General features: G+C 54.1%; 1 protein-coding gene and 1 long non-coding RNA gene across 3 annotated transcripts in view; one reads left to right on the top strand and one right to left on the bottom strand.

The window, feature by feature from the left end:
* Positions 1 to 13,858, top strand: part of CORO1C (coronin 1C) — a 70,755-nt gene extending 56,897 nt beyond the window's left edge. For both annotated transcript variants that reach the window (XM_051835883.2, XM_070066012.1), the window contains exons 5-11: positions 2,110 to 2,291; positions 3,205 to 3,324; positions 4,127 to 4,231; positions 5,988 to 6,133; positions 10,141 to 10,198; positions 10,294 to 10,539; positions 11,561 to 13,858. In XM_051835883.2, the coding sequence (XP_051691843.1) occupies positions 2,110 to 2,291; positions 3,205 to 3,324; positions 4,127 to 4,231; positions 5,988 to 6,133; positions 10,141 to 10,198; positions 10,294 to 10,539; positions 11,561 to 11,680 (977 nt within the window). In that variant the 3' untranslated portion in view covers positions 11,681 to 13,858. The remainder of the gene's footprint in view (positions 1 to 2,109; positions 2,292 to 3,204; positions 3,325 to 4,126; positions 4,232 to 5,987; positions 6,134 to 10,140; positions 10,199 to 10,293; positions 10,540 to 11,560) is intronic.
* On the bottom strand, positions 4,266 to 23,183 carry LOC138847422 (uncharacterized). The gene is made up of 2 exons (XR_011385233.1): positions 22,996 to 23,183; positions 4,266 to 5,189 (listed from the first exon to the last, which is right to left on the bottom strand). It is a non-coding gene; the product is annotated as an uncharacterized lncRNA (long non-coding RNA).
* Between the last annotated feature and the right edge of the window lie 225 nt (positions 23,184 to 23,408).

The following is a 23,408-nucleotide window of genomic DNA, read 5'->3' as shown; positions in this document are numbered from 1 at the left end:
TGAAGCCTAGCGCCTGCACCTTCCTGTTCTTAGTGGTTTCTCACTTGAGTGTTTCCATCTTACAGGAGCTTTTTCCTTTGTCCAAGATGTGACATTTTGTTTTCTTGGACAAAAGCCACACGGCGCTATGTTAGGTGGTGAGCATGTGTAGTGTCTCCATCATGGTGCTGGGTCTTCACTGTGTGTACTTGTACGTGTCTGTCCGGACTTAACTGTAAATCCTGCCCCGACCGTTGGCTTGTAGAAAAGCAGTACTAATGTAGGGGTAGAATGGTTGAAGGTCTCTCCCTTGTGGCTCCCCATTCTCCCTGGTTCAGACTCAAGACCGTGTGGTCTGCCTGCCATGCCTGGAGTACCTGTCTGCCTGCAAGGAACAAGGCAGAGAAAGGTCACCTGTGTCCCAGAGTTTAGCTTCAGCTTTTGATGTCGTTATGCAGGTTTTCCCCCTCCAATTTCTGACTTTTGATCTTTAGGTAACTTACATATCTTGGGATTTTGTGTTTAATTTTATTATTATTATTTTATTTTAAATATTTTATTTTTATTATTATTTATTATTTTAATTTTGTTGGAAAGGCAGAGAGACAGATTAGATCTGTCTGTTGGTTCACTCCCCAAATGCCTGCAATAGCAGGGGTAGGGCCAGGCCAAAGCCAGGAGCCCAGACTGAGCCTGGGTCTCCCATGTGAGTGGCAGGGACCAGAGTACTGAGCCGTCACCTGCTGTCTCCCAGGGTGCGCATCAGCAGGAAGTTGGAATAGAAGCAGATGAGCCAGATGTGGACCAGGCACCCCCAACACAGGATGCAGGAGCCCCAAGCAGCGTCTTAACCACCGCACCAAACACAGTGGCTAGTTTTTCTAAAGCACTTAGACAGTAGCTTAATTGGCAAGAATTCACTTGTAGGCTGTTTTTCCTTATTTGCTTTATCTTTGAACTAATGACTTCGAAACAGCACTTGGCACTTTTTTTTTTTTGGGGGGGGGGGGCTCTGGGGGCTTGGAGCAGACCTTAGAAGGAAGGGTAGCACTGGAGAGCTGGGGGCTGTGGTGAGCCAGTGCTGTGGGCCTCTTGGGAAGCAGTTTCTGAACCAAGCACACTTGGGTCCTTGCCCTGGCCACTCTTGGCCCATTTTCCTCCTCCTCTAAAGATCTGTTGTGAGCATCAGGCCAGCCCTTACGTTTCCCTCTGTTGTTAGAGTTTACCATGTTCTCGTGTACTGAGCCTATGTCTTCCAGCATCACTGATTTGAATAATCTGTCACTCACAGTCCCCTTGGGAAAGAACTGGGCTACATTCATTCTGATACTTGTTCTAGAAAAGGAAACTTGAATGACTCAGGTTCACCAACCCAGTTAATTTAAAAACAACAACATAGGATTCTAAAAGAGTACAGTGCTTTGGTGTTGTGTTTGTTTGGCTATTTCAAATGAATCCAAACCTAACAAGCTATGCTTTTCCTTTAACACATTTATTTTTTTTTGTAAAGATATTCATTTATGTGAAAGTCAGAATTGCACAGACAGAAGGAGAGGCAGAGAGAGAGAGAGAGAGAGAGGTCTTCCATCCGCCGGTTCACTCCCCAATTGGCTACAACGGCCAAAGCTTCTTTTTAAGATTTATTTATTTATTTGAAAGTCAGAGTTACACAGAGAAAGGAGAGGCAGAGAGAGGAGAGGTCTTCCATCTGATGGTTCACTCCCCAGATGGCTGCAATGACCAAAGCTGTGCCGATCCGAAGCCAGGAGCTTCTTCTGGGTCTCCCACACGGGTTCAGGGGCCCAAGGACTTGGACCATCTTCTACTGCTTTCCCGGGCCATAGTAGAGAGCTGGACAGGAAGTGGAGCAGCTGGGTCTCGAACCAGCGCCCATATGGGATGCCGATGCTTCAGGCCAGGGCGTTAACCCACTGCACCACAGTGCCAGCCCCAACACATTTATTTCTTATACCAATTTCTTTTCAGTTTTTTAAACTCCCAGTAGACAGAGCATCTTATAATCGGCCCCTTTCTTTGCATTTCTAGCTATCCTCACTGTATTTTTAGCTTTCCTGTCTGTCATTCTCCAGGAGTTTCTAACCTTGCAGGGCTTGGTTTTGTTGGTTCCAGGCTGTGATAACGCCATCATCGTCTGGAACGTGGGGACGGGGGAAGCCCTCATAAACCTGGACGAGATGCACTCGGATGTGATTTACAACGTGAGCTGGAACAGGAACGGCAGCCTCATCTGCACAGCCTCCAAAGACAAGAGAGTCAGAGTGATCGATCCCAGGAAGCAGGAGATCGTTGCTGTGAGTATGCTCGCGGCCAGGACGCCCGAGGGCGGGCACTGCTCTGGGAGGCAGGTGGCAGTGTTGGTCGGGGGCCTCGCTCTGTGCAGGCGCCAGCGGAGAATAAGGGGAGGCTCGCACAGGCCCTCACTGCCCCCAGTCACGCTTCTCGCAGAGCTGAATGTTCCCAGCCTCACTCAACTCTCGTCCCCTTGGTGGTCCCTTCTCACAAGGAAAGAGTTTTTGTTGGTTCACTAGAGTCCTTCGGAGTTTACGAGCCTGCATCAGGGAAGGCAGACACATTCCAGGTCTCGGGCCGAGCACCAAATACGAGTTAACTGTTGCCCTCGCTCCATCCCAGCAGTCTGCTTCAGTGTCTCACGGAGAAGCCCCAGGCTCTTTCATCAGCCCAGACTGGGCCCCACGAGATCCCAGGTCCTGACCAAAGGGGACATTCGTGTCCTCAGGCAGGGCTGGGCTGCACTTGGAGGCCATGCGCTGACAGCAGTGTCGAGCCCCGGGGACTTCCTGGGCTTGGGCAGAGTGCTTCTCCACTGGGCTCTTCCAGGGTGGATGTTTGGCGGCTGGACCAGACTTTTCCGCCCCGTGATTTTGCAGAAGTGGCAGAGTGACACCCAACCCTCAGGTGGTTATCCTCTTGAGAAGCAGGCATCCGGGGAATCCTTTCATGTGTTTTAATTGTGGTGCCTGGACTTGGAATGGAAGCAGGATGAGTCAAATCCTGGTGTTCTGGCAAGCCAGAGGAGGGTCTTGTTTCCTCATGGGGAGGGAGCGTGGTTCACACTGACTGCCCGCACCCCTGTGTCCTCAGAGCGTGGCTTAGGGTGAGGTTGGGCTCCAGGTGAGTTTCGCAGTGCACGTTACTGCCTGCAGCTTAAGTGTGCACGGTGTGCCTTTTTGCCCTCCCTCCCAGGAGAAGGAGAAAGCGCACGAAGGTGCAAGGCCCATGAGGGCCATCTTCCTGGCCGACGGCAACGTCTTCACCACCGGCTTCAGCCGCATGAGTGAACGGCAGCTGGCGCTCTGGAATCCGGTATGCTCCCCCCACTCGCCTTTCCGCTCGCTTTCCCTTGAGCTTTCTCTCTGTTCTGAATGGGTCTTTGGGTTGGCAAGTAGATTCTAGATTCTTCATGTAGATCTCTAAACTCCAGCTTGTCTGAACTTGAATGTGATGCTCTTGTCATCACTGGAGACTTCCTCTATTTCAAAAATGCACGCTTGGTCTCCCGAGGAGACTCTTGGCTTTTTTGTTCATTTGTTTTCCAAAGCATGTACGAAGAATATAGTGTTTAACCTAAGTGGAGAAGACCTCATTTGCATATGTGGTGTGGCCCCAACCTGTGTGTATATTGGAGGGAAACAGGCAACCAGAGTTTCTGCCACTCAAACTGCTATGATTCTAGGAAAATGGCTCACTTAAGTAAAGTTAGAAGAATGTATAACAGCGGCTGGCGCTGCGGTGCAGCAGGTTAAGCCACTGTCTGCAGTGCTGATTAGAGTCCCAGCAGCTCCACTTCCAACCTGGTTCCCTGCTGTGGCCTGGGAAAGTCGCAGAAGACGGCCCAAGTGCTTAGGCCCCTGTACCCACGTGGGAGACCTAGGTGTAGCTTCTGGCTCCTGGCTTTGGCCTGGCCCAGCCCTGGTCGTTGTGGCCATTCAGGAGTGGGCCAAAGGATGGGAGATGTCTCTCCTCTCTGTCTCTGTCTCTTTCCCTCTCTTGCTGTAACTCCAACTTTCAAATAAATAAATATATATATATATATCTTTAAAAAATCCAACTTTACAAAATGCATACACTCACACACACACATACATATATTTATTTTTTCTTCCAGAAAAACATGCAGGAACCAATCGCTCTTCATGAAATGGATACTAGCAATGGGGTGTTGCTGCCTTTCTACGATCCTGACACCAGTATCATTTACTTATGTGGAAAGGTAAACAGTGACTGTGATGTTTGACTCAGGTTAATTTAATCCTGATCAGTTTAATTAAGAAGAAAGTCTACCCTTCAGGGCGTTAGAGGATGGGGAACGTATTGTGTCATTTTGACTTGTCTAATTTGTGTGTCTGTGTGTCTTAAGCTAAGATCACGACAGGTGATTTTGGTATGGATTAGGCCCTGAGACCGGCCAGTTGTCGGGTAACACAACATGCTGTGTTTGCTGTTGTTGCCTGGGCAGGGCCTGGGCTGGGGCGCTGGGGCGCTGGGGCAGATGCTGACGGGGGCCTGCACACAGCCCTTTCAGGGGGAGAGAGGACTTGCTGGTCTTTGGTTTTCATCCACGAGTGCTGGCTGATTGGTGATTTCAGGTTTAGCTGCATTGTGACCAGGATGCTGCAGTCTTATCAGATAGCCCTAGATTGGCGTGAGGGTGTGAGCTTCTCCACCCTGGACTTAGGAAGGAAACAGAACTTTGTGGCTGTGAGTATCTGAGGTCCCCAAAGACTCTGGAGGCTTCTGTTGCCGGGGCTCAGTGCTGGGCCCGACTGAAGTTTCAGAGCGTGATATCAGGCCGTGACAGGAAGACTCCACGCTGAGCTGAAAGCCCTTCGCCTGACCGCACGCTCGGTGGCTCCGTTGCTACCGTTTTACTTTTTAGGGCTGGTAACCTCCAATCTCATTTTCCTTTATAGGTTTAATTTTCTCCTTAGAAGTCTATGTAGTCGATGGAACGGAAGGGGGTTGTTTCTGTATCCCCAGATCTGTTAGCGGGTCCCGCACAGGCGAGGCTTCACTTCTCACAGGCGGCTGTTTGTGCTGCGCTGCAGGGGCTGTCACGGGGGGACGGAGGTCCGTGTGTTTCCTTGACAGTCACAGTGCAGATGTTAACAGCTGCTGCCGCCGCAGCCTGGAACAGCACAAGATGAGCAGTGACCCAGATGTTATTAACTCTAGATGGAAAATTAGTTTGGTTAGAAAATGACTAATAAGTGCTTATCATCTTTTCCATTGCTCTGAGATCTAAATCATGAAGCAAAAGGAAAATAGGGGAAGTGATACCAGGGCATGATGCCATGTCGCCATTGTGTCGTCCTCCCTGTGCGTGCATGCGCGTGACGTGTGTGTCCTCGCTACAGACGGTATTGCCGTCAGGACTCACGCTGGTGGCACTGTGATTTGGATTTAGACTTGCATATGCTGTGGGCTCCAGATCTCAAAAAAACCCTGACTGCTCTGAACAAGATGAGAGAGGCAGACACGACGTGATGGGACGGTGCGGCCTGCTGCAGTTAAAGGACACGCATGCCTAACCAGGAACCTCTCCCTTCTCATCTCCTCACTGCCTGGTGACGGCGCCCTGCCCTGCGCTAGTGCGTGAACTTCACAGCAGTCATGGCGCTCTCAGCGGGCCTCTACTCTTTGTTTTTTGAACTTGAGTGGCAGTGCAGTTGTCTGGCAGAGGAATTCAGAATTTTACCCTAACTCTGGCCAGACGTCCAGGCTCAGGGGAGTAAAGTCAACCTGCTTGGGAGGCAGAGGAGACCACCTAAAGAGCAGGCTAGTGTTTGGTAAGTGGGGGCTTCCTCCACCAGGCAGAGCAGCTGTCGAACGCTGTGATGAGCTTCCTTGTGGGGAGAAACAGGTCAGCCACTAGCACGTGGTCCCCAGCTGTTGCTGGGTGTGTGGAGGGGAGGCGAGGCCGAGCGTTTCCGTTGATATCGAACACAAACTTGTCTGATGTTTTGCAGGGCGACAGCAGTATTCGCTATTTTGAGATCACGGATGAATCCCCGTATGTCCACTACCTCAACACTTTCAGCAGCAAGGAGCCTCAGAGAGGCATGGGGTACATGCCCAAGAGGGGACTTGACGTTAACAAATGCGAGATCGCCAGGTAAAGCGTGGGTGTTACAAAGCACTGCGTTTGTTCCCGCCGTCCTTGTAGTACAGAGCACCGCAACAGGTCATGCTGTAATGCCCCAGTCCCTCTGCCCTGGTGTGTGCTGGGACGTGACGATCAGCTTGCCCTCACAGCTGGAAATGTAGCAGCTAAGTGGCATGGCTGAGGTGCACTGCACACTCCCTGAAATAATGAGACCGCTGTGTCCTGTCTTCAAGCTGAGAAGGCAGACAGGGGAGCGCCTACCCTTGGGTGCCCTTTAGAGGAAGAACCAGGTTCCACACTGAGTGGGGGACCCCGCTGGTCCTAACCCAGAGGAGAAGAGCCCCCAGCGGGGTGCTAGGTTAAGCTCACTGAGGAGGCCCACTGTGCTGCATTATATCTGCCTGTACTACCTCTGAGTTTTAGGTTTCATCCTGTGAGGCTAGGGAGTGTCCAGCAGGCATTTTTCTCACCCTAGTAAACAAAAAATACTCAGTGAGACTCAGTGACCACTGGGCATTTTAAACAACAGTACTCCTACACTGGAGCTGGTGCTGTGGCATAGCAGGTTAAACCACTGGCTGCCCCACTTCCAATCCGGCTCCCTGCTAATGCACGTGGGAGACCCAGATGAAGCTCCTGACTCCGACTCCAGCCCTGGCTGAGGCAGTCATCTGGGGAGTGAACCAGTGGATGGAAGCTCTCTCTGTCTCTCCTTGTAACTCTGCTTTTCAAATAAATAAATACATATTCAAAAAGGAAGAAAGAACAGTCCCACATCATCAGCTGTAAAATCATTGTACATATTTATGTGACTGTGTTCTGGTCACATGGTTTAAAAAATGATTATTTCCAGTCCTTGGGAACATTTATTTTACTGTCATCTAAAAGTTTAAAAGACTAAGCATGATTATTCAGGACACCTCCTTTTTCTGTTTTGGAGCATTGATTATTCAAGGGACATCAAAAAGTTTGGGAAAATGGAATTGAAGGAGCAACTAAGGTACAGTCATTACGAGGCCGCCTGGGATGCCTGCATCCATATCAGAGTGCCTGGCTTCAGTACCCTCCTCTGACTCCTGATTCCAGCCTCTTGCTAATGTGTATCCTGGGTGCAGCAGGTAACAGCTCAGGTTGGGTCCCTGCTACCCACTTAGGAGACCTGGATTGAGTTCTGCGCTCCTGACTTTGACCCAGTCCATTCTGGGTCCCACCCTGGCTACTGTGGACATTTGGAGTATGTCTACCTTTCAAATGAAATGCAAATAAACAATTTATTATTTTTTTTTAATTTATTTGACAGGTAGAGTTACAGACAGAGAGAGAGAGACAGAGAGAAAGGTCCTCCCTCCATTGGTTCATTCCCCAAATGGCCACCATGGCCGGCGCTGTGCTGATCCAAAGCCAGGAGCTAGGTGCCTCCTCCTGGTCTCCCATGGGGTGCAGGGACCCAAGCACTTGGGCCATCCTCCACTGCACTTCCGGGCCACAGCAGAGAGCTGGACTGGAAGAGGAGCAACCGGGACAGAATCCGGTTCCCTGACCGGGACTAGAACCTGGGGTGCCAGTGCAGCAGGCAGAGGATTAGCCTAGTGAGCCATGGCGCCGGCCAAATAAACAATTTTTAAATAAAATAAATGTGCCAAAAATTTTAGTTATGTGAAAATTTTATTTATTTGAAAGGCAGAAAGATAAGCAGAGGTCCTCCATCTGTTAGTTCACTCTCCAAACACTTCCAACAGCTGAGACTGGACTGGGCTGAAACCAGGAGCTGAAAACTTGACCTGGGTCACCAGGTGGGTGGCAGGGACCCACGTACTTGAGCCCTCACCTGTGCCTCCCGTGGTGCGCACTAGGAGAGAGCTGACTGGCAGCAACGGAACCTGGACTCAAACCAGGCTCATCTCACATGGCCTCTTAACTACTGTGCCAAATGCCTGCCCCAAGACAAGTATATTTTGGAGCAAAAAATTTGAAATCCATGCATAGTTTTTTTTAAAGTACGCAGAATTCCTTTTGAAGTACCCTCATATATTGGGTGCTAAACATGATACTTGAATTACTTTCACTTCTCCTGCGTGTCCTGTGAGGTAAGTGCCATTTTTATCCCCACTTTGCTGATGAGGAACTCGAGGCTTGATGAATTGCTGTGCCCTCAAACGTTACGATACTCAAACTCAGTCTTTTCCCCAGAAGGCTTCCCGCAGAGTTTTCATTTAATTAGTCTTGAAGAAATATTTTTGTTGGGGCTGACGCTGTGGCACAACAGGTTCAAGCCCCGGCCTGCAGTGCCAGCATCCCATATGGGCACCGGTTCGAGTCCCACCTGCTCCACTTCTGATCCAGCTCTGTGCCACAGCCTGGGAAAGCAGTGGAGGATGGTCCAACTCCTTGGGCCCCTGCATTCTCATGGGAGACCCAGAAGAGACTCCTGGTTGCTGGCTTTGGATCAGCTCAGCTCTGGCCCTTACAGTTATTTAGGGAGTGAATCAGCAGAATGGAATGGAAGACCTTTCTCTCTCTGGCTCTACTTCTATCTGTAACTCTGTCTTTAAAAAAAAAAAAAAAAAAAGATTGTAACTCTACCTCTCAAATAAAGAATACAGACAGTAAGAGGGTGAGACAAAGATCTTCCTTCCGTTGGTTCACTCCCCAAATGGCCACCACAGCCGGCGTTGCGCTGATCCAAAGACAGGAGCCAGGAGCTTCTTCCAGGTCTCCCATGCAGGTGCAGGGGCCCAAGGACTTGGGCCATCTTGTACTGCTTTCCCAGGCCACAGCAGAGAGCTGGATGGGAAGAGGAGCAGCTGGGACTAGAAACCGTGCCCATATGGGATGCCAGCACTGCAGGTGGAGTATTAACCTACTGCGCCACGGTGCTGGTCCTGTAGCTCTGTCTTTCAAATAAATAAAATAATTCTTTAAAAAAAATTTTTTTTTGTTTACCTGTGGAACTTTCTGGTTCAAATAGTGAACAGGCAAGTGTGACACAACAGGGTGCACTTCCTGCAGCGCCGCTGAGTTCTGCCCTTCCCCCATGGCTGGGTCTGCCACTCTGGTCAGAATGCTCACTGCGCTCTTGGCAGGAGCTTTAGAAAGAACTCTTTTAAAATTTTTTTTTTTTTTTTCATTTGCAAGGCAGGGTAACAGAGAGAGAGTTGTCATCCGCAGCTTCATCCCCCAAATGGCCACAACAGCCAGGTCTGGGTCAGGAGCTTGGAACTCCATCCAGGTCTCCCATCTGCGTGGCAGGAGCCCCTGCTTCCCCAGGTGCATTAGCAGGGAGCTGGACCAGAAGCAGAGCAGCCAGGACTCAAGGCAGTCAGCAGCTTAACCCACTGGGCCACAAGGCCCACCCTTTAGGAAGAACTCTGGATTCCATTCTGGCTGGGGGAAAATTGCCTTGCCCTTATCGGGGTTTTTGGAAGAGAAGACATTTCTGGCTTGGCTGTTTTGTCTTATTGAGGATGCATGAGAAAACGCTGTCCTTTTTTTTAAACCGAGAGTGATCTGTTTCCCTCTCTGCTGTTGTAAGCAAGCTGCTGTCCATTCCCACTCTTTCCGCTGTTTGGATCGCTGCCAGTTTTTGACTGTTGTACACGCATGGTACGCTTTGCGTGGACATAAAGATCTCAGTTCTCAGGATTGTTTCTTTTCCATTGTAAAAATCATATTTGTGTTTACAATCGTTCGACCACTTCAAGCTGGCAAAGCCCGGCACCGGGCCGTAGATGCGTTCAGCGTGTAGGTGTGTGCTCGCTGGTCCTGTGGCATGGCAGCTTCTGCACCTGTGGTGCTGCAGTTTGTCCGTAATTCACAGCTCTCACCCCGTGCTTGGCTCCAGTCCGCCGTGCCCTAGCACGCTTCCTCCCAGCTGTGTTCTCTGTGGAGTGGGCAGGTCAGCGAAGCGAGGGTGGACCCGCACTTGCTAGCCGTGTAGCACTGCGGGCCACAGCGAATTCTCCGACGCAGCCTCCTGGTTGACTCAATGGAACTTTCCCTTTGTTTCCCCTCTGAAGATTCTTCAAGCTCCATGAGAGAAAGTGTGAGCCCATTATCATGACTGTCCCCAGGAAGGTGAGTGCCCGGTTTTCTAGCAGTCAACATTTAAAACAGCGAACCCTGACCCTTCCCCCTCCTCACCAGAGGCTTCCCCTGAATGTCTCTTGCAGTCCGACCTGTTCCAGGACGACCTGTATCCCGACACGGCAGGACCGGAAGCCGCACTGGAGGCCGAAGAGTGGTTTGAGGGGAAGGACGCAGACCCCATCCTCATCTCCTTGAAGCACGGATATATTCCAGGCAAAAACAGGGACCTCAAGGTCGTCAAGAAGAACATTCTGGACAGCAAGCCCAGTGCGAACAAGAAGTGCGACCTAATCAACACCCCCAAGAAGACCGCGGACCCTGCCAGTGTGGTAAGGGCAGCAGGAGCTGGGGCTACGCCTGGGTCCTGTCCACTGGCGATCCCTTTGTGGTCAGGGCCCTTGGCAAGCACTGTGTCAACCGTGGCCACTGGGGGGCGTTCAGCGAATGGTGGTACGTGAGAGAGCCCTAGAGCTCGTGGCCATGACGAGTCTGAGCCCTGCTCTGTGTTTCATGGTGTCTGTGGTGGGCGTTGATCTCCACCTCTGAGAATGAACAGGAGTCTCTTGGGGTTTTCTTAACTGTCTTTCCCCAAACTGGTTAAACCCATCTCTGATTTGGGTAGAAACAAAGGGGTGTGAGTGGAGGGACACAGGCCCAGCAAGGGAGAGCCCTGGAGGAGGGAGTAGCAGAGTGGCAGAAGATCTGGCAGTGGCTGGAACAGGCAGCACAGGGGATCTGGCAGAGGGGTGGGAAGGAGCCTGCCCATGCAGTCCTGCCTGGCCCCGGGGAGGGGGTGTGTGGGCTACGGGACGGAACTCCAGAGGAGAAGGGAGGTGCTGGGTTATCCCTGAGACAGTAAGAGGAGCGGAGGTACAGAGTGTCCGGAGGAGCTGACACTGGGGCTGTGGTGGAGGGAGCCACATGACCCTGGCCTGCGTGGAAGATGTGGCAGACAGCACGGGGAACCTGACTCCCTGGGCAGCAGCAGCTCCATGGCCTCTGCACAGAGTCACTCCTCGGGCACCCTGGGCAGATAGAAGTTGCGCTTGCTGGCAGAGTGAGGCTTTGGGCAGCCTTGAAGGAGCCCGTCCGGCCCCAGGTGGGTGCAAGGCCCAGGGACCAGAAGTGGGCGGGCCGGTCTCCCTGGCGTCCTGCTGCTGGGTTTCACGTGGGTGGAGCGGCCGCAGCTGCACTCCTAGGCCAGAGGCCTGAGCTTTGCCTCCTTTTCCACTTGGTGGCTGAGACTTGCCATTGGAAGATAGAAAATTGCATTTCTGTATTACAAATTCTGCGCGGTGATGAAGTGTGTTTGCTGTGTTTTAATCACGGCTCCCCTTTTTGTTTTTGTAGCAAAATGAAGCCAAGTTGGATGAGATTTTAAAAGAGATCAAATCTATAAAAGACACAATCTGCAGTCAAGATGAGCGCATTTCCAAGCTAGAACAGCAGATGGCAAAGATCGCCGCCTGAAGGTCCCACCCCCGCCCCTCCAGAATCGGGAGCAAGAACCTGTGCTTGGGAGCTGGTTGTTGGTGTGGTCCCAGGGAGGGCTGCCCTGCCGCTGGAGACCTTCCAGCCAGACCTGTCAGCCAGCTTAGGCCGCATTCCACTCAATTTGTCTCCCAAATTGCAAAAACAAAAGCTGAGCTTTTTATCAGAAAGCCTTTTTGATGTTTTAAGTGTTCCGTGACTTGTTGAACTTTTAAAAGACAAAAGTGCTACTTTTAAAATCCCAGATATTCCGAATTTTACAAAACAAACCAATTCCGATTCAATGTCGTGCCCAAGTACCTTTTTTTTTTTTATTTTTATGAATAGGGACCAATGCCACATTGCTTTTTATAGTTCTTTCTTTTTTAATGTTGCCAAAACCAAAAGTAGCTTTTTCTCTTTGTATTTTGCTACTTTGCAGTATTTGTGTGTGGTTTTCTTTTTCTCCTTCATTTGAAAGGGACAGCACTGTGTATGTTTATAAACTAAATGAAGATATTATTTTGTATAAACATTCATCGAGAACAATCAAGAGTAGTAGCCACTTGGTGCTGGCTCCTTTACAGCACAAACCCGGTCATCTAATGACTGTACAAAAGGAAGACTTGAAAAACCACGTGGGTTCGTGCACCACCCCTCTCGCTTCACTGAGTCTTCTGATCAAAAAAGCTCACACCGGATCTCTTCCTTCCTTTCCTTTCTCTTCTCTAAAAACCGGGTGGTCGTCCCGGATGGAATTTTGCTTCTTGGTTATCCTGTGCTTCAGACGATTATAATCTAACCCAAACTAGCACGTGTTTCTGCAGTTTTGTTCCACGCGTAGGGTCTGTGCGTTCGTCACTTTGAACGCGGTGTTTCAGGTCTTGGTCGATACTTGAGAAGGGTGTCTGGGACGAGCAGGCACGCTGTCTGCTGGCGCGTTCTTGCCGTCTCGGCGGCCGGCCTCGTGCGCGAGTGCCGTGGTGGGGACTTGGAAGGGAGCTTCTGCCCCTGAAGATCCCGTTGCCCCGCGTGGCCCCTGCTGTCCCCAAGTGTGCGGGGGAAGCAGCGACTCTCCTTGTAGCAGCCAAGCGCCTGCCTCCCCTCTTCCTCCTGTGTGCTGCGACCTCTCTCAGGGCTCCCCCCGCCATTCCTCCTGTCCTTCTTGCCTTGCAGTCCTAGTCACACGCAGCTGAGTGGAGGCCAGAGGGCGCTGCCGATCGTGGAGACGAAGGGGAGTGGGCCAGAAGCGAGCACACAGGTGCGCAGAGCCTGCCGGCACTTTAGTACATGCAGGCCAGCCCTCGGCGCCCTGGGACCGCCTGCTCTGCCTCTCCGGCCTGCACCAAGGCCGCCAAGCACAGGCTCCCCGGTTCTGGAGGGGGCAGACACCGAGCTCTGGTCCCCTGCTCCTTCCTAGGCTTGCTTAGAACTCCACCCGGCTCCCCTTCCTCAGATTGCCTGCTCAAGGGCCAAGGTGTCCGGCGCCTCTCTTGGAAGGGCGGAGAGCCTGCGATTGAACGTGGGACAAATGGTGCCCCTGGGGCCACGAGGGGAGTCCTCTGCCCAGGCCTGTGCTGGCGTGGCTGGCTGGATGTGTCTGCCGACGGGCACAGGCACAGGGACCAGGTGTGGTGACAGCGCCTTGCTGTGCGCAGCCCGGCTCGGGGTAGTGTCCACCAGGAGAAGGCGCCATGGCCAGCCAGCGGTGCTGGGGTGGCTGAGTGTACAGTTTGAGGGCATCTGAGTGTCTGCTGTGGCTTGTGTGTGTCTCTAACACTGAAGTGGATAGTGAGCATTAGAGTGACTTTCAGTCAGGCCTGTGCGTGTCTCTGTCCGTGGGACCTGCTGAGGACCTTTGTTTCCAAACTCGGAAACGTGTGAAGGTTCTGACGTCCAATTCGCTAAGCAATCACGGTTGTGATTGTCGCTGACGGTGGTGACGGTGGTGAAACACCGGGGCGGGGGGGGAAGGAAGGCACGGGGAGTCGGTCCTGACCAAGTGCTGTGCATTGCTTTTCCTGTTCTGTGTTGCGTTTTGTTTTGTTTTCTTGTTTTAAAGTGATGACATCCTGAGGAGGACAGTGAATTACTCCTGATCGGCTCTTATAGAGCGGCCATAGCTTTCTGTCAGAACACTTGCTTCCATGTTTCCAAGATAAAGACCGTTGATTACAAGTCGGTGTCTGTGTCTCCTTCCCACGTCAGCTGTCTCAGACAGCCGCCGGCTCTGCCGGACACAGCCGCTCTGCCTCGGCCCCTTCTGTGGGCGAGCACAAGGGAAGTGGTGCGGGGTGGGCGGGCGCCTGGCTGCAGCAAAGGGGAAATGGGCCGGGGCCCCGCAGAGGCCTGGGCTGCGTTCCAGATCCCAGCGTACCCGGATGTGTGGGTCCTGCCTCAGGCCTGTGCCGGCAGTGCGAGACGGGGCGGGGCTCCTAAGCTCTCTGGTCCTTCTCCTGTCTCCTGTCCTTGGCAGACGAGAGCTACCTGTGTGTGGCCACACACACAGCTGCTGCTGTCACGCCCTGCGCGGCCTTTGCTAGTGCTTTCTCTTCGGTAGAAGTGGAATTCTGTTGGCCTGGCTGTGGTTTTTACGCCGGCGTCAGTGGATTGCACGGCCCCCTCTCCACTTCCCGTTTTGCGTTACGGCAAGGCCGCACGACACTTCAGTGGTCCTAGCAAAGAATCTGCTGTTCGCCTCTTCTGAATGCTTATCGTGGCATCCACTCATTCACTGAAACAGAATGCTACAGAGGCCAGTGACAGTCACACGCTCAAAGCTTATTTGAGAGGCAAGGCAACCGATCGGGACCGACACCCCTTACCAGAGTGCGGCCCCCAACAGCGAGTTACACAGCTTTCCTGGAATTCTGTCCACTAGGGCTCACAATTTTGAGACTTGTCACGCAGTTACCAGACCCAGGATGTGGTTGTAAGATGAATGTGACAAGGCACGTTTCTTTTTTCTTTTCTTTTTTTTTTTTTTAGATTGATTGATTGATTTGAAAGTCAAAGTTGCAGAGAGAGAGGGAGAGAAGAGGTCTTCCATCCCCAGTTGGCCGCAATGGCTGGAGCTGTGCTGATCCGAAGCCAGGAGCCAGGAGCTTCTTCCAGGTCTCCCACATGGGGGCAGGGGCCCAAGGACCTGGGCTGTCTTCCACTGCTTTCCCAGGCCATAGCAGAGAGCTGGATCGGAAGTGGAGCAGCCAGGACTCGAACCAGCGTCCATATGGGATGCCGGCACTGCAGGTGGCGGCTTTACTTGCCACGTCACAGCGCAGGCCCAAGGCACATTTCTTGAATCTTAGGCAGAACGCTGGGTTGGGCCTTGTCTCGGTTCCTGGAATTGGCCCCATACCTCAGTCGCCGGAATGCAGTTAGCGTTTAGTCACACTCACTCCATTTTGACTTCGACTACATTTGTAAATACGATGAATAATCACCACAGAGTTCCCCCGCCTCGAATACCGTAACCTGAAGTTGTTTCCGTCTGTGCGAACAACAACAACGGGTTCCCGGGGAGCCCGAGGTTACAGGAAGCAGAAGTTGGCTGAGGCCCGTGGGTGGGCAGCCGGGAGGCGCGTGGTGGTCTGTTTACAGTGGACCGGGGCTCCGGCTTGGGCCGCCTTGAGTCTGTGCCAGGAGACCCAGCAGTCCTTGTGCTGTTCCCAGCCAGCCAGCCAGACCTTGTCTAGGGAGAACTTGCAGGTTTTTTTTAAGGTTACTTCCCGTGCTGTAGTCGATGTTCCATGTCCAGAAAACCTCGTAGTTGGCTCCTAGGGTCTGTTAACCCTCAGCGGGCCTTTCTCTTACTGCTGACACAAGAAAACCCCCAAAGTCATCCCTGGTCCCTGGTGAGAGTCGTCACAAAGGGCACACCCTTCCCCCAGAGGGGCTGTGCCTGTGGCCGGCCATGGAGGTAGCCTGTGTTCCTTTTTTTCATTACACAGAAGGCTCTGGGGCCAGCGCCGGTTCCAGTCCCCGCTGCTCCACTTCCAGTGCAGCTCCCTGCTCATGCACCTGGGAAAGCCCAAGTGCTTGGGCCGCTGCACCCATGTGGGAGACCCGGAAGTGGCTCCTGACACCTGGCTTTGGATTGGCCCAGCCCTGGTGGTTTGGGGAAAGAACCAGCAGATGGAAGGTCTCTCTCTCTCTCTTCCTCTCTCTGTAACTCTGCCTTTCAAATAAATAAATAAATCTTTAAAAGACAGGAAGAAGGAAGGCCCTCTCTCCCAGAGCATGCAGGGGTGGCGAGTCCTTTCTTCTACCCCTGGTAGGAGTTTGTGCGAGAGAAAGCACAGGGGACAGCCTGGCAGGGGCGTCCTAAGTCCTCAGCACAAAGTATGATTTCTGGGTGTTGGATATCCGTCACCACCTGGATTCTCTATGTGCGCCACAGTGAATGTTTTGCTAATGTCACCAGAGAAGGTGCGGCTGTGTGGGACAGTGGCTAGGCTGCCGGCTGGGCACCCACACCCCACACCAGAGTGCCCAGGCTTGAGTGTCAGCTCCACTCATCCAGCTTCCTGCTGGTGCAGCACCTGGGAGGCAGCCATGACGGCGCCCGTGGCTGAGTCCCTGCCGCCACGCGGGAGACCTGGGCGGAGTTGCCACGCTTCTGGCTTTGGCCTGGCCCAGGCGTCTGGGACGTGAACCAGAGGATGGGAGCATGCTCTCTCGCTCGCTCGCTCGCTCTCTGGCTTTCAAGTAAATTGAACTCAATTGAAACCTGAGCAGTTTCTAGAAAGAAGTCGAGGGTTCTTAGCCCTGGGACCACCCAGAGCAGAAGGTTTTCCGCAAACCTTTTCAGGGATATACATACGCTGTGTGTACTGGGTGTAGAAAAATAATTCCAGGTGTCATAGCACTACAGGGTGTTTTTTGTTTGTTTGTTTGTTTGTTTGTTTTCCAAGGTTCATTTATTTAAGAGGCAAATTTACAGGGAGAGAGACAGAAAGAGGTCACAACAGCCGGGGCTGGGCCAGGCCAGCCCAAAACCGGGAGCTTCTTGGTCTCCCACGTGGGTACAGGGGCATTAGCACGTGGGTCATCTTCCACTGCTTACCTGGGCGCATCAGCAGGGATCTGGATCAGTAGTGAAGCAGCCAGGACACAACCTGGTGCCCATATGGGATGCTGGCACCGCAGGTGGAGGCTTAGCCTACTAGGCCGCGGCGCTGGCCCCGGGAAGGGGCTGTGGGCAGCAGCACTAGGGAGGGAGAAATGGCGTACATGGAGGCTGTGCACAGGGTCGCTGCTTCGGAGGAAGCTCTGGGTGGCAGCAGCCGTCGGTATTTCAAAGGGCAAGGGCAAGGGCAAGGAGCACCCCTGGCCCGGGTGCTGTGTGTATCACTTCCCTGCCCTCGCAGCAGCAGTCTCGTCCCCCGGTACCCAGTGTTGGTGCAGGCATCCCCAGTGAACGCTCGTGCTGACCCGGGACGGAGAAGGGCCTGCAGAACAGGTACCCAGTGTTGGTGCAGGCATCCCCCAGTGAACGCTCGTCCTGAGCCGGGACGGAGAAGGGCCTGCAGGACCCCAGCGGGCCAGCACCTGGGGTCTGACAGGGAGCCGTTCAGGCCCAGGCTCCGTGTCTCGAGGGCTGAGAACCCAGGGGCAGGGTTCTGACACCCAGGTCTAAGCTTGTGGGCCACGGCGCTGAGGTCTGGGAGCGGGCAGTTGCCTCACCGACAGCCGGAAGTGGTTGCAGGTTCGTCTGTGTGCCGGGGCAGTGTTTGGTTCGAGGAAGGCAGAAGTGCTTCATGATTACGACAGACTCCTGGGCCGCAGGTCACTGTCCTCGGTACAGGCTCCCAGTGACAAGCACACTGTTGCCCTGGCCAGTTGCTTCCCGGTGAAGGGTGCTGAGGTGGGGCGTGTACCTGCCAGGGGCAGAGCCCCGCCTGCACAGCCACCTGCCCCCTTTCTGAGAGGAGAGACAAGTGGGTCTCCCCTGGCCTACAGGGTGCCGCCCACCCTCTGCACCCTCATGAGAGCCCCCTGGACAGGGCCCCTGCCTCCCACACCCAGGCTGCAGGACGCGTGCACGTGGGCTGTGGCTGCACACTCCGCCATGTCCCAGCTCTTCTCTCAGCCGTGACCTCCTCGTGTGTGTCCCCATCTGCCTGGGCAGAGCTTCTGTGTCAGAGACTAAGACCCAACCAGGTGTATATGGACATGCGGGGCTGGGGAGAGCAGAGGCCGATCTGTGAGCGAAATAAGGAAGTGGCCCCTAGGGGCAGGGAGTCTGCAGGCCGCACAGAGGAGCTGCTGCTCCTGTCGGATCCGAAGGCAGCGAAATCCCGAAGTCCCGATGGCGGCCTCCCCGCTCCGGGAGCATTCTGCTGCCCGTGGCCCACGCCAGTCCCTGTTCGTGTGATCACAGACACCCAGGATAACGCCTGGCCGAGAGCTGAGCTCCTTGCTCATCCAGGTTGCCAGACAGAAGGAACCATCACGGCATCCTCCGCACACCACCTCGCCTGAGTGTCTGTCCCAGCCTGGCAGCAGTCCAAGTCTTTATAACCCAATCTTTTTTTTTTTTTTTTTTTTTTTGACAGGCAGAGTGGACAGTGAGAGAGAGACAGAGAGAGAAAGGTCTTCCTTTGCCGTTGGTTCACCCTCCAATGGCCGCCGCTGCAGCCGGCGCACCGCACTGATCCGATGGCAGGAGCCAGGATCCAGGTGCTTTTCCTGGTCTCCCATGGGGTGCAGGGCCCAAGCACCTGGGCCATCCTCCACTGCACTCCCTGGCCATAGCAGAGAGCTGGCCTGGAAGAGGGGCAACCGGGACAGAATCCGACGCCCCAACCGGGACTAGAACCCGGTGTGCCGGCGCCGCAAGGTGGAGGATTAGCCTATTGAGCCACGGCGCCGGCCTTTTATAACCCAATCTTTATAAAGACAGAGTTACTTACTTGGCAGGCAGAATGACAGAGCGTCCATCCACTGCTTCCTTTCCCAAAGGCCACCATGGCTGGGTCGGTCCAGGCCAAAGCCAGGAGACTAGAACTTCATCTGGGTCTCCCAAGTGGGTGGCAGGGGTCCAAGTACTAGGCGCATTAGCAGGGAGCTGGAACGGGAGCGGAGCAGCTGGGGGCCCCACCTGGTGCTCCCATACGGGACACCAGCATCACAAGCAACAGCTTAAACCACTGTGCCACAAGCCTGGGCCCTGAGTGACACTCTCGGGCGTAAAGTTGGGGAAACTAAAGCTGCAGGCGCCCAAGCCAAGGGTGCTTGTTACATTTTTAAGTGGTGGGAGAGAGCCTGAAGAAGAGAATTTAAGTGTATCTGACAGTTTAGTGTCCACAGCAAAGTGCATTTCAACGTGGGCCTCGTGGCTACCTTTGCTATATGTTTAAGTAGTTGCAGTGGAGGCTGTTTGGCCACAGGGCATAGAATATTTAGAGCTCTTTAAGAAAGTGTTTCTTGGGGCCAGTGCTGTGGCATAGCAGGTAAAGCTGCCGCCTTGCAGTGCCGGCATCCCTTATGGGCACTAGTTCGAGTTCCAGCTGCTTCACTTCCGATCCAGCTCTCTGCTGTGGCCTGGGAAGGCAGTGGAAGATGGCCCAAGTCCTTGGGCCCCTGCACCTGCATGGGAGACGTGGAAGACGCTCCTGGCTCCTGGCTTCAGATCTGCACTGCTTTGGCCGTTGCAGCCATCTGGGGAGTGAACCAGCAGATGGAAGACCTCTCCCTCTCCCCTCCGTCTGCCTCTGCTTCTCTCTCTGTGTAGTTCTGACTTTCAAATAAATAAATGAATGTTAGAAAAAAGAAAGAGCTTGTTGGGGCTGGCACTGTGGTGTAGCGGGTAAAGCCATGAGTCCCGGCTGCTCCACTAACAATCCAGCTCTCTGCTGATGACCTGGGACAGAAGCAGAAGATGGCCCGGGTCCTTCGGCTCCCACACCCATGTGGAAGTGTGAACCAGCAGATGGAAGATCTTTCTGTCTCTCCCACTCTCTAACTCTGCCTTAAAAAAAAAAAAAAAAAATTAACTGGGGTCTACGCTGTAGTTCAGCAGGTTAAAGCCCCAACCTGCAACACCCGAATCCTATGTGGGCGTTGGTTCGAGTCCCAGCTGCTCCACTTCCGATCCATCTCTCTGCTATGGCCTGGGAAGGCAGTAGAAGATGGCCCAAGTCCTTGGGCCCCTGCACCCACATGGAAGAAGCTCCTGGCTCCTGGCTTCGGCCTGGCTCATTCCCGGCTGCTGGAACCATTTGGGGAATGAACCAGCTGATGGAAGATCTCTCTCTCTCTCACTCCTCTCTCCGTCTCTCCTCTCTATCTCTGTAACTCCGCCTTTCAAATAAATAAATAAATAGAGCTTGTTGACCTGAGCACGTAGGTTCAAAACCTTTGTTCCGACTCAGAACAAAAGCTGAGACCCTCGCAATGGCCCTGCTGCCTCGCTCCTGAGACCCCTGTGCCTGGGTGGCCTCCCACTTCTGCAATTGCTGCTCTCTCTGGGCCGTTCTCCCCCCAACCCTCCATCCTGCATCCTGACCCTGTGGTCTTTCCCCCATGACACGCTACCCCTGACCTAACCGCTCCCTGAGCCTGGTCTGTCCCCCCAGATCGACTGGCGACTCCACGGGGACACCAGTTCACTCCCCTCTGCAGATTTCCGGATCTGGCACTGTCTTGACTATTTGTTGAGTTCACGCCCAAGGTTCAGCGCATCTCTGACCTTGAACTCCATGCTGGAGCCGTCTGCAACCAAGACGCCCTGTGTGTCCTGGGCCCAGGGGCTGGCTCCTTCAGCAGACCTGGGAGCCCTTGAGATCCAAGGTCCAGAGTTCGGGTCTGGATGGCCAGGCCTGGGCCTGGGCCAGGTGCTTGAGGGTGGCCACTGGGGCAGTGAGCCCTCCATGGAAAACCACTGGTCAGGAGTGTGCTGCCCCTCGTGTGCCCTCTGGTCCTCCAGGTCTGGGGTCACCCTCCTGCACCCTGTCTGGCCAGGTGAGCTGCAGGCACCCTGCTCTCTCCCCCCTACCCCACGGAAGCAGCTTCCTGCTGCCATCTCCAGCCCAGAACCCCACCCCACCCCACCCCCCGCCCCGTAACTCCATCCTCATAGAAGAAGGGGAATTGAATCCTGGCTGCAACGGGCCCAAAGCATCCATTTCCCTTTTAGACGATCCCGTGGGCAAACCCCTAGCCTCGAAGGGAGCCAGCAAGGCCAGGCAGTTGGGTGTGCCGCCCCTGCTCCCTTCCAGGTCTGCTCAGCTGACCGATGGGCCCAGTGACAGAAGAGGCAGGAATCCACAGCCCCTTCTCGAGTGCAGCTTCCTCAGAGCTGTCGTGACCACTTGCGGAGGCAGGTGGGATCCTGTAAGGGAAGTGGGTGTGGGATCCTGTTCATGTCTTGTGGGGGAGGGGCAGCAGGTAATTCTGGGAACCTGCTAATAGATTCGAAGCTGTCAGGCTGAGCCCGGCCTGTCAAATACACATTTTATCTCCAGGATTCCACAAGGGTTCAATTTGTGTCCCCCGCCACCACCACCCGTGTTTTCTCAGTAATGGAGGAGGCAGCCGACCCGCCCAAGTCCAGTGATACCGGGTTGCGGCCCCACTGGTGTTTTATCAGAGCCGCGCTTGTCCCACCCCACTCCCCACTCAGAAGCAGTAAAGAACAAAGTGCAGCCAGAGGGACCAAGTGCTTGGGCCCCTGCACCCACCTGGGAGACCAGGAAGGAGCTCTAACTGGCGCCTGGCCATTCTGGCCACTGGCAGAGTGAACCAGCAGGTGGAAGATCTCTCTGTCTCTCCCTTCCTCCCTCCCTCTCCGTAACTCTGACTTTCAAAGACAGAAAGAAATGAGTGTCTCTGCATCATCACGGGGGCGGGGGGGGGGGGGGGGGATTGCCCCAGGGAGTCAGAAGTGCAGCCATGGGCCAGCGGCCACGTCCGCATCCCAGCCTGCACTCACACCTTCATCAGGTGCTGTGTTATTTGGCGAATAGTCAAAGCTTCATTTTCCATACGATACAAGCTCGGAGAACCCCTGTGGGTACCCCAGAGCCACACAGCACACTCGAAGCTAGAAGTGAATTCTGATTCTCAAGCTTGTATTTTCCACTCAGGAGCCCCGGCTGGCGGCTTTAGACCTGGCCACTGAGCCATGGAGGCTGAACCACCAGGCTTCACCTGGCACCTGGCCCCCCTTGTCCGGGCTCAGCAACCATGCTGTGCTGAGAAAGCTTGTGTCACTGTCTTGTTTGCCTAAGATTTATTTTATTTGAAAGACATGGTAACAGAGAGAGAGAGAGAGAGCATCCATCCACCAGTTCACTCCTCAAATGGCCACAACAGCCGGGGCTGGGCCAAGCCGAAGCCAGGAGCCTGGAGCTCCATCCAGGTCTCCCAGGCGCGTTAGCAGGGAGCTGGATTGGAAGCAGAGCAGCTGGGGCTTAAGCTGGCCCTGTGACATGGAACGTGGGCATTGCAGGCTGTGGCTGACCCCACGGCCCCAGGGCCAGCCTCGAGCTGCCCTGGATCTCCTGCCCGTCAGTGGCATCCATCATTGCTTTTTTTTTTTTTTTTTTTTTTTTTTAAATCAGCCAGCTGTAGCCCAAGAGCCAAACGTGGCCCTCCACTTGTTCTGTAAATAAAGTCTAACTGGTACCCAGGCACACCCATTCATGAACGCCTGGACTCTGGCTGCATTCACGCCACTGCGACAGGCCTGCATGGAGAACAGATACTAAGCCACCGCCCAGGCAGGTGCTGGAGCCATGGCTTCTTTCTCTTTGTAGAGTTATTTTATGTATTTGGAAAGCAGAGAGACAGGGAGAGGGAGAGAGGCCCTCCACCTGATGATTCACTCCCCAGATGCCCACAGCAGCCAGGGCCAAAGCCCAGAGCCTGGAACGCCATCTGGTCTCCCACGCGGCTGGCAGGGGCTCAGGGGCTTGAGCCACGGTTTTGCCGCCTTCGCAGGGAGCTGGGTGGGAAGCGGAGGAGCTGGCACTCAAGGGCACTGCGCCACAGGCCGTGGGCACCCCGAGGGGCAGCCGAACCTGCTGCGCCACGAGGCCCACGCGCTGTCGCCATCCTGACAGCCATGCATCCGTCCCTCATGCCGGGCCTGTTCTGCGACCTTGGGCAGAGCCCTCGCGCTTCCCCAGCAGGATTCCTAGAATCAGGCACCTGCACACTTCGCACGCTTGCCTCTCGCAGGTGTCAGGTGCAGCGAGTTGCGGTTTCACGGTCACCCACACAGACGGCACAAACCGCCATCCATTCAGCAGTAGTTGCTGCTCTAGTGAGCAAACCCAGCCCCTCTCAAGTCTTGCCTGGAAACAGCTCACCTGCCGCTCGCGTGTGGGAGAGTCGCTGGCATGTCCGACCCAGGATGCCACGGAAGATTCCAGAACCTTGCTCCTGGTCTGGCCGGGAGCCCCGGGCTCCGCCCCGTTGGCTGTGCTCGCTGTGAGTCTCAGCTTCTTCCTTTGCAGAGACCGCTGTGCGGGTTTCACGAGCTGATAAACACCAAGCCCTCAGCTCCGGGGCTGCCGGAGACCGGCGGCTCAGGAAGCGGTAGGCGTCTTCATCACAAGGTTGCCCGCTGCCCTTGCGACGGGAGAGCCGCCACGCCCAGTCCACCCACAGCGGCGCGTGGGGCTGCGTGCGGTCACACTGCACCCGTGCCACCTGAGCCCTCACTGGGTCATGAGCATTTTTCAACTATTTTTTTTTAAATGAAAGCATTTTTAAATTTATG

The sequence above is a fragment of the Oryctolagus cuniculus genome, chromosome 21, assembly GCF_964237555.1.
Source record: "Oryctolagus cuniculus chromosome 21, mOryCun1.1, whole genome shotgun sequence".
NCBI lineage: Eukaryota > Metazoa > Chordata > Mammalia > Lagomorpha > Leporidae > Oryctolagus > Oryctolagus cuniculus.
This window is presented reverse-complemented; position numbering and strand designations above follow the sequence as displayed.